Genomic DNA, 18,928 nt, shown 5'->3' on the forward strand with positions numbered 1-18,928 from the left:
TAAATAAGTGTTCATGTACTACGACTGACTGGATAATTGTAAAATACTGTCACTGTCAGTTTTCGTTGTGTAAAGCATAGGCGTCGACTTCGGGGGGGGGGGGGACTTTCTGCCACCCCAAAAATCACCAAGAGGGACAGATATTATGTATATTTACATATATAAAATATTGTTTATGCCTCTCCCCAAAATCTATTTCAAGTTGCCGCCTGTGGTATAAAGCTTACGAATTTCGAAAATGTAAAAAAATCAAATTATCGACATTCAAACAAAAATCAATTAATGTGTTTTTATCCAAACTGTGTGTGTGTGTGGAGGGCAAGTTATAATATAATGAACAATTCTTTTGGGGGGGATTTTGATGAACGACTTGGGGGGGGGGCGCTTCCACGGCCTTGGTGGGTGATGGGCTCACCTGGATGTGCCTAGTGTGGGCCAGACCAAATTTCATGATAACATTGACACAGATATGATGTGAACATTTCTTGTTTGGATCCCATAATAACAGTAATACTTAAATTACGCACTGCATCCTTTTCTGTGTACAAAGGAGCACACTTTACGTTCATTGTAATAATGGTGTGAACAGTGACGTGCCAAGGGTTTCCTAAGAGGGGGTACTCCTTATTTTTGCCGAGTTTGGCGTTTAATTTTAGGAATACTGGCCCAAATGTGGGTATGACCCCCACCAACCTCCCCTTGGGCATGCCACTGGGTGGGAAACGTTAGGTAAGGACATGTCAACCTTAGGAGATGAGCTGCTTTTAAAAGTCCAGAAAGCTACACTAAAGACTGATTGAGATCCTTACTTCTATAGTCACTTATGTGGCTTTTCAACATCACGACATTCTATTGCGTTTTTATCATTCAGCTCAATAATATTACAACGCCTGGCAACCCTCGTTCTGCTCCAACCTTCCTCAGATGTTACCGTCGGGCTTCAACACGGAGAGGCGCTTTTCGATCGGCTGGCACAAGGGAACCTGCGCGCCCAAATGGGAATTTCGACCTTAGGGCACGTTTGTTTACACGGCTCTTAAGGGTGAAAGTCACTCGGCGCGGCGTCTCGCACTTCACCTCGCCGCAGCATGACTCATCGGTGAAGAACGTCACTGCACGAAATGCCGATGCTGTATTCGGGAAACCAGCTGCTCGTGTCGCCCGAAGATAGCCGACGGGAGGGAAAGCTAATTTCCCTTGTTTGCGGCCCCATTATTAATAGCCACACAATCACATTGAGGGAATTTGTAGGTATTTGCCTTTAATTCCATTTTGTTTGTTCATTTTCCACGATATGTTGTTTTCTTGCTTACTCTCCACGTTCTACGTAAAAGCTTATAGGATGCATTTGTATTTTCGTTAATGAATAATGACCTGGGCTCAAACCCACAACCTTCTCAGTAGAGCCTACCGAGTTTGGGCACCGAGGCAGCTACAGTATCGTGCATAAATATTACTAATCTCTCCCCACGCAACGCCCATTCACTTTGTGAATACAGTGGCGTGCCCAAGGGGGTGGAGGGTCACAACACCCCTGTTTGGTTTAGCATTCTCCAAAACAAACTGCAAATGCACGAAAATATACGCTTCTTACCATAAAATAACATACCCCTTACGAAAATCCTGGGAACGGCAATATGCGAGAGGCATACAGTTGAACGCATGGAATGTTCTCAGGCCTCAGGTACTTGGAGGAGTGGTAAGAATGGTGTGTTCGAAATTCAGTCCTAAGGTCGAATCCTAGAAAGGGCATGAGTGTAATGTGTGCATTCCTGAATTAATTCTAAAGTTAGGTTAGTATTCCAACAGAAAAAAGTCACATTGAAAAATTTGGTGTTAAATGCATAATTTAAAACACAGAATAAAAGATTCCACATAAGTTTTCAAATTTCGAAATTGACATTTCTATCCCAAAGGTCACACACCGTAAACCTTACATGATTAAAACTTCCACAGACATTTCTGATAGCTTTTTCTCGAACGGCGTGTGCAATTTAATAACAACATAAAATAAAATCCTATTGGTCGTTCGAATGGTAGCTGCGCGGAAATCTTGAATATAAAAATACTCTTGTCCAACACATGAGTTGCAAGGTTAAAATTTGAGATATTGTAATCGTGTGCAATCATGATCTGTAAGGAGTGTAATTGTTATTTCATTAATAAAATAAGTGTAAACGGGAGCGTGTAGAAGAATTCAGAAATACAACTTTTACATATATTACTTGTTAATTCGTATGAGCTGAACAAAGAAGAAATATATGTGCAGGTTTTCTTTTCGGTAAATGAATGAAAACATTTAAAAGGGGTTGGGTCTTTTGAACCTTCTTACTGCGCATTTGCATACATATTTTGGGTATTTTAAAAGCGACCCTAATAATTATTATTTTTACTATTTTGGCCTGCTTTACAGCAATTTCTGTGTAAACCTACGCATCAACTTGTCACGACGAACCGAGAGGAGCCTTATAAAAGACCACAAAAAAACTACAAATTTACACCGTACGGGGGTACCGGAAGCCCGTATGGGGCCCTTACTAGAGGCTTGGGTGCTCGACGTGTCAAAACTGCCACCAGAGGGAGCTTCCTTAGATTTAATTACAGCGCCAATAAATTACCTCACTATTAGCTACGGGCGACATAAGGTCGTCAACTGTTTTAGTGCGGGGGAGAAACTAAAAAAGTGTCCACTTGAGAGGCTTCAACAAGGGGGAGGAAGTGATTCACCCCCATCCCCCTCCTCCAAAAACCACCCTGCTGCGGACTGAGTCACCGCAGGATCCGATAATTGGGGTGTAATTGTTGTGTCCTGTCACGCTGCTATTATTGGCTTGCATTTAATCAACCCCCGCGCGGTAATAGAAGATGCGCCTCTATCTTCAGGAGTGGTGGGTGTGTCAACGTTTTCCGAAAGAGGGGTGGTTTGAGGGAGTGACGTCATCGGAGGTCCCCTTTTTGCTGCACCCCCTCCCACTTTACTTCTTTAATGGGGTGGGAGTCCATTTCGTCACATATCCGGCCCGGAAGAAGGATATTTGCCACCCCTGCGGTTTTTTCGGTCCTTCTGCCCGTCTGTCAGGCAAAATGCAGCGTGCTTTCTACACGCTGTCTCTGCGGATGAAGGCCGGGCATAACGATGGAGAAGGGGAGAAAGCGAGCTGCTGCAAACGGCTCGTAGCTGCACTCCCTTCCCTTCTCACGTGAATTTCGATCATCTGAAATAGATTTTCCAAAACTTCTGGCCTAACCACGACGATGAGTATGAAATGACTGAAGAAATGTGATGATATAACCAAACACAACCACTGGCTATGCTGTGCATCGCACTAACAACTCCGTCACCGCGGCCAGCCAAGAGAAGTGTTGTAGAAACTCATCTCTGGCGGAGTAAACAGTGTAAGCCCTGCGTCAGGTCAACCTTGCAGCAGGTTTTAGCATATGTAGATCCAAACGTGCGCGCAAGAATATAGTTCCACTGAGACGGGTTCTATTCCGACACAACTGCATACTTGCAAGAAAACAGTTACTTAATTTGTAATGTACAGACAAAATAATACATTGATTAGCAGGTATGGACTTAATTGGTTGCAATCACTGTGCAGACGAACTTAGAACCGCAGATTCGCCAACTCGAATCTGTAATGCGTTGAAGAGACATTGAAACTTTAGAGCGAGTCGAGCGAGACTGAATGCGTTGCAGAGCGCGTGAAATCGCTTATACCAGTGTTGCACCTCCCACTATTTTAACCCTATGTTTATTGTAGAGCGGCGAGAATGGCTGAATCTCCTGTTCAGCGCGCGGTTTTACCCGAATGTTATTTTGGGCTTCATCCGAAAGGAAATGTTCTTCAAAGTCAAGCAAGTTGTTTTAAATGCATAATCCTCCTTGCGGCAACAAGATCAAAGTAAAACAGGGCGTGAGGTGATTTGCCGTCAATGTGCACACGAATTGTATCACGGGTGTTGAATGATTTGCGGTTTGAGTTTAGCAAGAGGAAACGATTGTTTGTTGTTTGACGACAAAAGAATCTCCGCGGTATTAAAATATATCGCAGTGAGAAGAAACATGTTTATTATTTGGACGAGACGTCCTTCAACTCGGTGAGTGGGGGAAGGGGGAATAAACCATGGAAGGATACCACCATGCAAAACCACCGCCAGGGCTGAAGAAACCGACGATGAGGGGAAGGGGGAGGCTTATTGTTTCACCCACTGGCGGCAATGAAAGCTTTGTTGAAGGCGCATATTTACTGTTCCGCGCAAAGAAAGGGAAGGGTGATTATCAGCAACAAATAGACAGACCAAGATTTGAATCCTGGTTTAGTGAAGTGATTCATAAATTGAAACCAGAGTAATAGCGACAGACAATGCACCTGATTGTATATATCACCAATAACAAATCATGCTTTTTTGGTGGTACAACTTGAAGTGCGTGTGTCTTACAGTAACGGATGTATTGCGAACGAAGCAACCAAGTTTTTCATAAATCTATTTCTTTCTAAACCAAAAACAATAATTTGTCATTAAATTCAAGAGGGGCCTATCGTTGTTTACTTTTATCTTTGTTTATTTTTATTTTTGCGTACTCGAAATATACACACATGCTCTCATGTTTAGAAGTTGTTTTTCGCTCTTATATTAATGACACATTTATTAAATAATATATGCGCAGAAAGTACTTTTAAAATGTTATGTTTCAGGAGACAAAGAGAAGCAAAAATACAATCCACTTGACATGCATGCGGGTTTTGATGTGTTGTGCGGTTGGCAATACTGTAGATTTTCTCAGTGTCTCCGATGTAAGCAGCTCGGCGGTTGAGGAAAGACTGGCACGGAAGATTCTGAGCTCAGTTCTCGCGCGGATTGATACATAAAACCTGCTGCAAGGTTAACCTGACGCTTGGCTTAAGGTGCTACGAAACCAAACGCCAGAGGTTCGAACCTTGGATAAGGTTCTTCGTCAGCTCATTGTCGTCGTTGCAATTAGCCTAAGTGGTAGAAAAAGGGACGGAAATTAACAGAAGTATCAGAGTTCGAATCCCAGCCTGGCATTGAGAGTTCTTTCCAAATGCCCCTCCATCAACACTAAGATTAGTTGTAGAAAATGACGTAACAAACTTCAAAACTAACAATTGAAATGCAAGCTGGGGCGGTTTATTCTAAAGAAATAACACAATGAATGAGTTAAAAATCTGGCACCCTTCAAGGTGTACAAGGAGGTATAAAAAGTCACTAGAGAAAAGTTAAAAGTACAAGGCTGTAAACGGACACACACAGCAGGTTACAAAAGCCAAGGATACACTAAAAATTTCATCAGAGACAGTGAAAAAGGCCGTGCTTCTAAAAAAGCTGCAAACATTACTTAAAACACTCTCATCGTCTCCCAACATGGGATGATAAAACAGTTGGGAAGGTTTAAAGTTTGTCTGAGGTCACTAAAATCGGCTCATTCGATAAGGATGTGCACCGAGTGATTTTCACAATCCAAAGTCAAAATCCACTCATGACCAAACTAGTTTGTCATTTCTAGTTATTTCGGGTTGTTCTTTCATTTCCCCGACCTCCGTGCAGACGATTAGATTTCAATATTAATGGGCGCTCAACAAGGAACATCAATGTCCAGGATGGGACACGAGCAAGCGAAGAGTCTACTACCCTAGTTTCTCAACAGGAAGTAGTGTACCACGCCACCGGAAGTAAGAGTGTCCATTGATGGAAGATCGGAAGTTACATTGACTCGGAGCTGTTCAGCAGGAAGTTAAACAACCACGTTTTGGGATAACAGAGAGAAAGGGGGGAGGTGTTCTTCCTGACAGGGGAGGAAATGTAACGTATCTTCCTCCATGAATCACCGCGATGCAGTGAAAGCGCGACTTGTCCACAGCTACACTTTACGATCCTCACCTATATTATAGGTGCTACCGTCTAAAAATAGCTCAAGGAACGCATCCACCGCCCCGGTTAGAAAAACAAAAGTTTTTAAAACGCAGCCGAAGGCAAGGGCGTACTGTGGCAGCTGATGCGACCTTCGAAAGAAGCTCACCTTGAAGGTGGACAGGTGGCAAAGCACCCCGTGTTGTTTACCCCTGGAGCGGAGAATTCCGGCGCACAGTGTAGCAACCCCCCAGAACTTTATGAGCCGAAGCGAAAATATCGAGTTGATGGTCATTGCTAAAACAAACTTAGCTTCTTAATCAAGAAAATTAACAAACTATAAATAAATCTGATAGCTCCACCGAAGTCTTGAAGACTCAAGAAAGTAATCTTCGGTTTCGTCTGAATATTTAAACCAAGATCGCGAGACTTCAAAGTTAGTTCTCAACGTGGTTCAAGAAATATCTCAAAAATGTTCACTGGTGTCACGAGAATTGGGGGGGAGGGGGGGCATGTCAGGTTGTTCAAATATAATTGAAAAGTAGACACAATATTATAGTAATTACTGCTACTGCTACTAATACTACTAACAATAATAAACTACCGGGCACTTTCAATACATTATAATTATTACATCCTTGGCAAAGAATAATTAATTAATTTGGTTTATTGTACTTCGCTTTTCTGCCACTTTTGGCTACGATGAGGATGAGTGACGGTTATTGATGAAGGTACACACATGGGCGTCCGGAAGGGGGGGCGTCGCCCCCTGGAAAATGAAAGTCTACCAAAAATTATGTATTTCACACATATTTCATTTTAGACACAATAATATGTGTTACTGCATGAACACCATAAATTCAAATTGAAGCAACGTTTTTTTTTTTCAGGGAACCTCGCTCTTTTGGGGGAAAATGTGACTCGTTTGCCACCCCTGGAAAAAAATACCTTCCATGCCCTTACTGGAAAAAAAAATCCTGCGGACGTCCATGGGTACACAGAAATAATATCATGCCCAGGCCGGGATTCGAATCTGGTACCTCTGTGCTAACTCCGATACGGAGGTTGGCTGTTTGCAGAAAAGTTCCAGTAGAAAGTAACTGTACAACTGGTTACATTTACTTTTGAAGTACCAGTAACTGTAAGTCTGTTACTTTTAAAAGTAACTTTCCAAAGATTGTATACTGGTAAGAAGTAGATGATGAATGTAAATGAAAAGAAACGTCACTGTGAAGGAGCTGAGCTGCTGGCATACGTGGCGGAGTGGTTATCACAAGCGTAGGACGCCAAAGGTGGCAGGTTCGAATCCCGGCCTCGGCAAGAGAGTGTCCATCAATTTCATCATATAACACTCATCCTCATCGTCGCGATGAGCCTAAAGTGTCGGAACCAAATCAAAGAAACAGAGCTGGTACTCACCGATGAAGTCGAACGCCTCCTCGAAGTACTGCTTGAGGTTCTGATGTCCGCTGTCCGACGCCGGCAGCTGCTTATACGTAATCCCCTTGTTCTCGTGGTAGCCGGGAAGGTGCGACGTGACGTTTAGAACGCGGGTGATTCCTAGCGCTCGCAACCGCTCGAAGTCCGCCGCGTCGTGCTGGTTGCCCAGGTACAGGAAGGGAAGGACTCTGGTGGCCGGATGGCCGTCGATGTCTGGCTCGAGGGAGGGATCCAGTTCGGATCCCGATCGCGGCGACGAGAGAGCACGGCTGACTGGAGGCAAGAGCGCGTCTTCGCAGAAGTCCTTGTGTTTTCGCATGAACTCTTTATGGCCACCTGCAAAAACGAACACACGGCATATTAAGTATGCAAATAATCAATGAAACAATTGTAAAATTACATTCACAATCACTACGTCTGTTCTTGGCACGATTTCTGAACTTCTAAAAGTGCCTTCACCATGACAAACCCCTCAAAATGATGTTTTGGCGCAACAAAAGGGCCTAAATATTGAAGCATAATTTTGAGGTAAATTTCAACAAAAATGCTCACAATTAATATCCACAAACACCTTTCACATTACAATCAACTTGCACACTCCTGTTCACATAAAGTTATTTATGGAATTGAACAGTTGAAGAAATGTGTCGGTCACTTTAACTGAACAGGAGTGTACAAGCACATATGAAAGTCGAACTGATAAGCAGAAGCCTTACTGACTGAAGATTACAAAGTTCCAAGAGTTGTTTTTTTTTCCTTAGCGTATTTCGAACCTTCTCGCAAACAGTTTGGACCCCTCTTCGAATCAATACAATTGTTTCGTTCATTTACGTCTAAGTGATGCTAACAACTTGGCAAAATCAAGACTCGATCAAGATTGGAGTATGTTTTCATTATAGCCACACTTTTATATAGAAAACGTTAACTTTTGTGGTGGATAAAACCATGTATATTGTTTGAAGATTGTAAAGGTGAATGACAAAACAACTTGCATAGCTCTACAAACAAAAATGTACAGCCACATGTTTAAAAAAAACTGGTAAAAACCAAGGTCGATATACACAGGGTACCTGGCACTTTCGTGTTTGGGAACCTACGACGTGTGACGTAGGTTGTGTACAAAACGACAATAATGGGGTGTCTTCTTCCCAATTAAGGGTTTTCCACGAATAATTCAAAGCAAGTTAACGTATATGTGGGAAATTACTTGAAATACACACAAACTGTTGCAATTACAATACTATTATTCTTCAGAATGTCCAGGCCTACACGTCGTGACGTCACAAATGAACTTAAGTGGCAAAATGACAACTGCCAGAGAAACGCAAAAGTAAACAAACCTCGATCAGTGTACATTACTTGGCAACACTTACTCGGATTGTCCCTTTTCTTCAAAAATATCTGGATCCTAGGGAAGAAGATTGTAACTTGACAAGGTTTCTTGCAAAGCTGATTCACGATCGAAATAATCGAGGAGAAATCGGAACGAGCTTTCAGCGAAGCGTGACATAAAATGTAGCTTTCTTTTACTGGGCTTCTGTGATTCATAAACAAACCGCTCTGCCTATACCTCGCTTCCATGAGTCAGAGGTTATGTGAGTCACTAGACGTTGCATTAACATGGACATGTTCATCGTCACGATCGCAGCGCCCTCACTCCCAGCCGCGCCCTTCTACACCCCAGTTTGCTTTTGGCGATAATCTATCCCCCTTATCATTATTCTTCTACTTCTTAGTCAATGTTTTCCAAGTGCGATTTGTTACGACAGTGCACTTTAACGTCGATTTTGGGATAGTCAAGATATTAAACAAAGAATAGCTAACCTCCTGACGAAGCGTGGTTCGAATATTGTGCAAAAGGGTGGGGGGGTTCCTTCAAATCATTAACCGTCGTGATTAACAGATAGCAATAAAAAGTGACCTATAACAAAAAATGCAAATAAATATACAGAAAAAGAGCACTGACATCTTTCAAATAATATTTGTGTTGAAGAGGGTTTCTCAGGCAATCAGCCAGGTGATTTCCGGAAAAGCTTCCGAGCTTTCGAGAGCTAACGTCACTCTCACTTCATCACCTGGCTGATTGCCGAGAAAAAATCTTCAATATTCGCCGCTAGGAAAGCTTCAAGAATATTTGTGTCTTCTGCGACGTGCTGTATATTCGTATAGTTGAGGATGCTATCTAAGAAAAGTGACTCTACTATGACATCAACAAACAGAATGTTGAATTGAATTAAGTTTTTGCCTTACTCGTCATATTTAACGGCGTAACTATTATTAATTGCTTGAAACATTCGAATGTGGGGAGAGAAAGAACACTGTTCACCTACATTTACCTCCTATCAATTGACGAACCAACCTGACATTTGCCTCCTATCAATTGATCAACCAGCCAAGTACGAAAAAACTTATTTTAAATACACTTGATGCACAGGTAAAGTAGCATAGGAAATCTTCATTACACAACGACAGAGTTAACCACCTTTTCAATAAAACAAGCAGTAATTTAAGTCAGTTTCGGAATACAACGAGTTTAATAACTCTAAGTGCCTTGCGACGGGAGGAATAATTTTCAAAGATAATGTACAGAATAACCAGTTCGAATGAGGATAATCGTACAAGTTTCCTACTAGTACTACTCTACAACAAATGATATTGCAATTTTAACTTGCTATATCTGTAGGACCGGTCCAATGCAATAACTCAAACATGATTGCATGAAACAAACTAAGCAGGGAAAATAACCCCTGGCAGTAGGCACAAAGAACTCACCTAAATTGTACGTTGCAATAGTGTGATTTTCCCATGGTTGTTATCAATGTATGACTAAAGTTCTATGTACATCATAAAGCACACTCATCCTTCCAATACTGATAACACAGGCCAACTGATAAAACGCATAAGACCTCCCTTGATGAGTAATCCACACACATATACGATGCGCAGTAAACTTATCATGAGAGCTTTAAAAAAACTTTTTTCGTGCAGTGGCGAATTCACAGTAGCTAAAGGATTATGCAAAACTATAGATTAGTAAATATATTTCCGAATATCGTGCCTGCAATTGTCGACAAACAGTAATAGCAAGGCACCAATGTCAGCTCCAAAACATTACGAAGTGCTTCCTAAAGCATTCAGAAAAGCCCTTTGGCCTGAAAATTTGACAAAAAAGTCTTATTTGATGTTTTGTAAAATTTCATGAACTCAAGTCGTTGACTGTATGTACCTACGACAATAATTAATCCTAGTGTCTCAACCAATCACTAGTATGAACAACACTTCCAGGGATAATTAGCTAAATTAGCAGAGAATCGAGAAAAACAACGGTTAAGTTTTTAAAACTGCACATCTACAAAATATCCCACAGATTACAGAATATCAAAGAAATGTCAAGAATGAATGAATGAATGAAAAGAACGAATTGTCAAGAAATCAAAATACCAGTCAGTGTGTGCAGTACCATTTCAAATATTCCACTGAAAAAAACATGACATAATCTAAAAGATCTTAACTGGCTAGAAAGTGCAGACAAAAACAGCAACTGAAGAATAACACTGAGAGTAATCACGCCAGGTTGTTTCCGAAATACACAAATTAAAAGGTATCACGAACTTCGCGCACACTTCATGATAATCACTTCACGTAACAGGCGAACAACAATCACGTTAGAAATCACAAAACCAACCTCTGTTAGTTCTGGGCCGTATTCTGAGGCACAAACACAACTTTTCCTTCATGATGTGAAGAGCTTCGAAAACTCACAACTACACTGCTTCACGTGCAAAGGAAGAACTAGCGCAGCTTTGATGTCCGGTGACGTCACTCTTTGTCTAGAAGCCCGTATGTGCGTAAGCTAAGGGAACACCAAATACGAGATAAGGGATTTCCACACTGCTCGCTCCTCGAAAAAACTTGCAACACCAAGGCCAGCTGCTCCGGGGGAATAACTACGAGTGCCAAATCACAACGAACCCTGATTAGTCACCCGGGCAAGGCAAGGTCGTGACGTCAGAATATAAACAACGTGGAGCGGTCTGTCATGTCCGGCGCACTTTAGTCAACGGGACTCGTAGCAGGTAGAGACGAGCCGTTCGTGAACGAACGATTCTTTTTGAACTGATTTCCCTTCTAAACGGGGTTGAAATACCCACAATGGCAATGCTTGAGTGCTGGAAAGTTTGTATTTTTTCCGATTCGTTCATAATCGGGATTCGTTCAAAATTTGTGTTATTTTGACCCAGGGCAGACAAAATTTATGTTACTTCGATCTTTCGACTCGGATATTGACCGATAAACGACAAGAGCAGGGTGGTTAAAGGTCCAGGATTTTTTTAAAAATCAAATTCCGGCGCAGGAGAGAAAATCAGCAAGCCTAAATAGGTTCTTGACCGTTAAGAACCTTTTTATCTGTAAAATATTTCAATTTCCTCCAGGAACTTTTTTGCGGGTCAATTTAAATACGGTCAAAGTTCCGTAATGAAATGAAAAATATACAACTTGGACCGAATTTAAAGTGTGCGAGAAAAGATGTTCCGGTCCAGTTACGGAACCCATTAGAATTTATTTGTTCCTAGACTTTTAACAAGCTTGGACACGTCTGCTGTTGGATGACCTGGTTGTTCCCCCCTCCAATCGACTGTCAGCGCCTGTCTGCAAGTACAAATCAGATTAGGAAAAAAAAAACTGAAAAAATCAATAACCTTTCATACGAATTTTTTCAAGCGTGCCCGAATCGACAGCACATAAAACTCCTTATTGAACAGTTACAAAAAATGATGATGTAACAATTATAACTTTACCGTAACGTGAATAATATTTCCCTTCTTTTATTATTGTTACCAATAAATAACATGAACTTGGCATGTTGTTGTAATGACATCCTGAATTTTCTTGGGTAAACGAAACCACTGCTGGGGCCTGTTTTAACTGGTGAGAATTTGTCTTCTCTCGCTTGTACTTCTCTGTTGCCTTTGCAGGTTACGAGAAGGGGAAGTGGGGCCCCCAGCTCTGGAATAACAGTAAACCACCTGTTTAGGGGTGTTTCGCTGGAATTTCTTTTTGTATGGGAACGAACAAAAGATATCGACAGCTTTCCCTCAACGGTAACTCACATTCAGTAAAGAGCGAACTGGTCAACTAGAACGGTTCATTGGAAAGATTCGTTCGCTCACGAACGGCTCATCACTTGAACGGCCACGTTTGTTTTGTCAACATGTGAAATCATGGTTCCTGTCCGCTTTTTCCTTACTCATCCACGTGCCTGCTACGTGACGAACTGCATGGTTTACAAGATATATCAAGAACGTCAGCAATATTTCTCAAAATGTTTCGCTTTTCTGCCCGTTTAGTCTGATCGCGAAAATGAGGTTTGATGATTGAATAAAGAGGCTCTCAAAAAGATCACTGCCATTCGATCCCAGGGCATGGCTTTAACCCGAAACTTTCTGTGGCGAAATTGTGAGTCATCTCCGGGCCTCTCGATGACCTGGTGGTGACGCTTTCACCTAATCAGGGAATTCCGGGTTCGATCCCTGGTGGAAGCACAGCGGCTCCGAGTCCACGTTAAAACTGTAGGTCCAGTCCAAAGTAGGCTATCTGGGAATAAGGAGGCCTTAAAATTTGAGTTGCAGTCAATTGTTCAACGCTCTTGGCTGTCGAAACATAAAGAGTAAGGAAAATAAATATAGTTATGGGGAATACGACTTGCTAGACATTTGTTGTCGGTTCCATAAGCGAACACAACGTAAAAAAAAAGTAAAGTGCTCCCCTGTGCTTTGCACCACGCCATGAAGGTGTATAGGGAAGGTTTTCATTATTTTATTCAGAAACTGTACGGCTTAGAAATACGAAATTACGCTCAAAATCTTGCTTAGACCAAAAATGAACACACTGAAGGACAATTTGTAGCTGTCATCTTTGGGGTCTAGACAGATGGAGTGATAGAAAGTCTATTTTCCAACAAAGTGAATCCCGTTGCATATACACAAAACGGATTCTTCGAAATCAACATTCCGTCATTCGCTCCCCCACCCTCCCCTTCCGCGCAGGGTGCGTGGCATTCTGGGAATTAGCGTTTAAAAAAGAAACGACAATCGCGGGCCTCTGGTAGCGTGATTAACCGCGGAAGATGTTTCCATGTTTGCATGTCGCGGATGCAATTGAGCCCTTGTCCGCCAGAGGCGCTTCGGTCGCCGTATTCCACGACCTGATATGATTCATCCGGCCAAAGGAATTGCCTAATTCGGAGGGGGGAGAGGGGGTCGGCCTCCGGTACTCGAGTTCCTAGTTCATGGGAGCCGAATCATAATTAACAACTTCTTCGGAAGTACGAACAGATTAGCTTGAGGAATGCAGACAGTGTGAATCAGGTTTCAGGAAAGACGTGGGGTGGTGGACGCCACGATGTGTGTGGGTGGCAAATGGAGATGGGAAATAACGACGTATCATTTCGGTTCTTAGGGGGGTATTTTCTATGAACAGCAGATAAAACTAATTCCTTTGAATGCATGTTTGTTTTCATAATTGCATTTACAAAACGCACAATATAATTCATTTTAGTTTAAAATCAAATTATTCATTTAGAAAATAATATTCCAGATACATATATCAGATACAAAGTAGCAAACTAATTCCTTTACTAACAGGTTAAAATGTCAATAGATTACGAAATAGTTGAAATGTTTTTATTATGAATAAGTTTTTGTTTTCTACCGCTATTAATAAATAAGATGTCATAGCTACGTATTTTTGCTTTATTTTTATTGTGAATACATTGTTATTGGTGCAGATTTGTTAATGGTCTACATTTGCTTCAAAACTACATAGCACATACTCATGACAAACTGGGTTCTCCGAAGCGCTAGGTGTAACTTTACTAATACATGATGGTCGAGGTCAAGACAAATAAACATCATGTGTGTGGTTATAATCTCGCTTTCTAGTACTATGCATCAACATAGCTTATAGATCCGCTTCTAAAAATAGAATTTCAAAACGACACGCGACCTTGTCTTACGTCTGATCCTTAACACGTGACGTTTGCATGATACGGCGGGAAAAAAAATGACGTTCATTGCAAAACAGTGGTCAGTCACAAGATATGGAGAATACCATATTTATTACCCCGTGTCACATTCGAGTATTTGTACAGCAAAGTTAGCTTGCGACAGATTAAACATCGATCGATTGATTTGGTTTATTTTACTTTGCTTTTATATCACGTTTGGCTAATCAAGAAGATGAGTAATGACACGCAGGAAGAGGGGGGGGGGTTGGAACCCGGGCCACCTGGTGTCTTAGCGCACTGTGATAAACACTACGCCACGGAGATCAGCTGGTAAATACATTCCTTTTCTGTTTGGAAATAACTAGTTACTAATAATGCAGTTACAAGTAACAGTTACCCTTTAGAGTAACTGTAAATAGCTACTTTTTAAAATCAGTAACAAACTGTTATTCGGTTACTTTTCGGTAAGTTTCAACAGTAAAAAGGAAGTTCAGCTATCAAAATCCACTTATGTACCTCCGTAGAAGAGAGTATTTAAGGATCTAACTATCCCATTTTTTTTTGGTCGGTGACTACATTTGTTACGACAAAATGTTTTGTGTGTGGCGTAATTTTTAAACTTGGTAATTTAAATATGAGGTTCATTTTATCTCATGAAAATGAGTGTAAATTTTACAAGGACATTAGTAAATATATAAAAAAAACTGTTCGCAGTTCCTGAATGCAGGCTTGTGTAGCGCGTCTTGCCACTACGGTCTGAAACGGTGCGCTTAACTGGTCTCACTTATAGCACAAAAATCTAGCAACTTTCGTGTTATGACGTCAGAGCGGAATGCTCGTTGTTAGGTTAGGTTTAGTCTTATCACAAATACACTGCAAGTTTATTATTTATGCTAAAGAGAACTAAACCCAACAACCCTACCCTAACAACTTGGACATTTACGCTAACAATGAAAGCATTTCGCGCTGATGCCAGAACACGAAGGCTAGAGTCTTGTGCGATAAGTGATATCCGCGATGTATCGTTATCAAGGGCATGCATGAATGAATCCTGAAAGACTTGTGTATGAATATGCACATAGTTCATTAAAAAGCTTGTTGAGTGCACATTCAATACCATATTTTCTTTCGAGCCTACTTTTAGCACAACGTTCTTCAAATCGCTCGTCCATTTCTTAGCTTGTCTGCTCTGCGCAATGCCTCATGGGAACAAAAGTATACCGACAAGTACGGTAATGAGGCAAAAACTGGCAGCTGAGCCAGCACCACACAACTAGTCCCAAGTCCAACTGGAAAAACCTAGCAGGAGATCTAGGCTCGCGTGATTCAGGCATAAGCAAAGTTAAATCCCCCGGTTGTGAAGTCAAGACCAAAGGCTTCCAAGCACTGGCAAACCTTTCAGACGTCCTTTTAACTTTGACATCACAGCAAGTTTGGGAAAGCGGGGGGGGGGGGCAAGGAAGCTACCATCACGCATTTTGCACATGACACAGTCGAGGACGCTGACATTGGGAACCAGGTGTATTACGTCATCTCCCAGAAGGTGCATTCCTTCGGTTCCCATCGCCAGGCAGCGAAGCTAGCGCCAATTCCTCACCTGCGGCACGTTGCCGAGATGAGGAGAAATTGAAAGACGCCATTTTCGCAGATTCCTCCCCTCCGCGCTTTGCCCACTCGAAATGCGAGGCAAAACTCCTTCTCTTTTACTTCGCATATTCTCCGCGTACGCAGGGCATCCCCCCCCCGGGAAGGGGGGCTGTAATCCTAGAGCTTGATATTACATATCTGCGTTCTGAGGGGCGGGATACAGTATAAAATAATTCGTATATACCATTTTTAACCTTCCTTCTGAAAGTAGTTCAGAGAAAAAATAATAATCCATTGTAATTTTAATGGAAGTTTGCATTTACAATATTGCCTTTTTCCGAATTGTTTACTGCTTTCATTTTATAAATTTTGATATTTCGGGAGGGGCTGCAATCCCATCAGCTAATCCCCCCGCGTACGCCAGTGGGTATGGGTGCTTCGTTATGCTTATCTTCCATGTTAAAGACGTGACGAAATCGAATTGCGCACAATAGTTCGGATCCCACTTTAAACTGTAGCTCCTGCCCATTTAGAATCATTGACAATAAAGTGGACATTTTACAATTTTGTTGCAGTTATAGGCTCGGCGCCTTAAAGTATTCTGTCGATTCCAAGATTTGTGAGAGCTCAAGCCCCCATGCCCCCCTTGTATTACGCAAATGGTGCGTATGCTATTGCAAAAACAAACACCAGGTGGAGTTAAAAACATCTCATTCGTTCTACTTGCGCCGCATCATACAATATAGTATTGCCAACTGTCATTTTTACAATCTTCAAATTTTATCACTGAAACTGTGTGGTGTTTGCTCCATTAAAACTTCGTTGGGATGAAAGCTCCGGACTCGTGAACTGAACCGTTGCAAACAGGAAAAAAATGACAATCAACCCGGAACCGTTTCAATGTCCTTTCGTAATCTCATCACAAGGCCATTAAAAAAACTTCACGTAGCTTCCTCTCATCGCAAAGAGCTGGCAACACTGCTAGACATTCGTTCTAAAAATGCGTGCGTCAGCGAGCACACAGATCAAGGTCAACCCATCCGCGCATTCATCAAGTTCATTCAAGGCAAATAACGCTGACACAAACACTATTTGCGCTCAGGGGACCAGTGTTGCCAAATGACAATAATTAGATCTAAATTTTTAAGAGGAAAAACTGGAAGAATGCTACGTTGCAAAATGAGGAACGGGCAAGTTGTGTAACGGTGTAGTTGGGAGTGCGAAACGGACACTTGTGTGATTTCGTAAACTGCATGAATCACTAGCGACACGCTGGAGTATGGCCAAATACAGACGTAAAAACTCTGAATACTGGTATTGAGGATACTAAGGGAACTATTGCGATTAAGTAAAAGTCCTAATTTGTGATGATTTTGGTGGTAAATTTGACTTTCACTATCACACACTTCGACTTGAAAGATGCGAATTATACCAAGGAAGTGTTGGACGGATCTGTGTTCTCTTGGCGACCTTTGAATGGATGTTATTTTTTGTTTCTTTAGCTAGGCTACTCCTCAAATGATTTGAGCACTCGACATGCACCAACCGTCTGGGGAAAAGAACACACATGAGATGGCACCACTGTTGCCTACACGAAAAAAATACATCAGCGGTAGCAAACATTTCGGCAACACTTCCAGAAAGAAGTCTCTAGAAGAAAGGATAAAACCAACCACAAATGGATCAAGAAAGAAAGAACTTACCAGAGCTAATTCTCAAATTTGCCGTCAGATGGAAGCACACGCGGCCGGACTGATTTTCTAGTTGTAAAAAGATCCCAGGTTCGAATCCTGGACAGGGTACAGAATTTGTATTGCGTTTGTTCTTGCATCACTAATCTCGATTCGCCAAGAGAAGCAATAAGAAGGCGACGCTAAGTATCCGAATGAAAACAAGCGCAATAAAATGACTGCTCTAAACTATTTACAAGCACCGTCTTCCATGGCGGTGCACTACGAAGCCAGAGGTCGCTGGCTCGAAGCCTAGGTGTATAAGAGTTTGTCCCATTATCCAATTCATCTATTCATCGTGATTAACGCAAGTAGAAAAATGACTGAAATTACCAAACAATTATGGAACAAAATAATATGAAAGTGCGTTCAGTGGAACTCAATACCCTTTGAAATGTCATATTGAACACTGTATCTGTACGGAAATTTTATCTAATTTTTTTTCTTAGAAAATTTGCCTGGATGTAGGTACATCATACGAAACCATTATAGATATTTGAGCAACAATAATGTCTGTAAAGAAAATTTCAACTAACTCTTATTATTGTTAATTGGTCCCGTAATGTTCTTATAAATAATAAATGTCGTGTTTTATATCGACTGAGAGGCACTTTTATAACAGTGTATCATGAAATGAATAAAAAATGCTGATATCCATTACGAACATTTTTGAGGCCAAGTGTATTTATGTCAGGTAGTAAAATGAAGAAATATGATGTCAATCTTTTTTCTATGTTGGTTATGTTACGTTACTTCGTTCCTACTCGATTGCGTCGTCGGCTTGTAATCAGGGGGTTACGGATGATTCGATACCCGGTGGAGACATAGTGGTTCTGATCCAACTTTAAACTGTAGGCCCAGTCCCGATTAACTTACATGTGCATAAAGGCGATTCTTGCATCTTCAAATCCTCAACGGTCCGGTGGAAAAGCAGTTGGCTACAGTGGTACCAGATCAGCACAGATGTTCTTTCCCCATCCCTTCTGCACAAAACCACGAACCAAGCCTTGCTTCACCAGTTGGGTGATGACTTCACCTGAATGACGTCACCGGAGGGAGAAGGGGTAGCAACAATGCGGATTCCTTCCTCGGGGCGTCCAGCTTTCCCACACTGCCTCGGAGGGTAGGGGTGATGGGGTTGTGCGGTCACACTCATGCTAATATATACCGGATACCCCTCTCACCTCGCTCCCTTGGCGGGCCGGGGGGAGGGGTAATTTAAATTTCGCTGCAGGAAAAAGTAGATATGAGCTCACCTTGCAAAACTTCTGCAGCAAGCCTCCGAAGAAAA

General features: G+C 41.8%; 1 protein-coding gene across 3 annotated transcripts in view; it reads right to left on the reverse strand.

The window, feature by feature from the left end:
• LOC146000231 (dual specificity protein phosphatase 10-like) overlaps positions 1-18,928 on the reverse strand; it is a 98,827-nt gene that overhangs the window by 3,903 nt on the left and 75,996 nt on the right. For all 3 annotated transcript variants that reach the window (XM_083137641.1, XM_083137639.1, XM_083137640.1), the window contains exon 3: positions 7,294-7,650. In XM_083137641.1, coding sequence (XP_082993767.1) covers positions 7,294-7,650 — 357 coding nt within the window. The remainder of the gene's footprint in view (positions 1-7,293; positions 7,651-18,928) is intronic.

The sequence above is a fragment of the Lepisma saccharinum genome, chromosome 16 (genome assembly GCF_977018435.1).
Source record: "Lepisma saccharinum chromosome 16, izLepSacc3.1, whole genome shotgun sequence".
Classification (NCBI taxonomy): Eukaryota; Metazoa; Arthropoda; class Insecta; order Zygentoma; family Lepismatidae; genus Lepisma; species Lepisma saccharinum.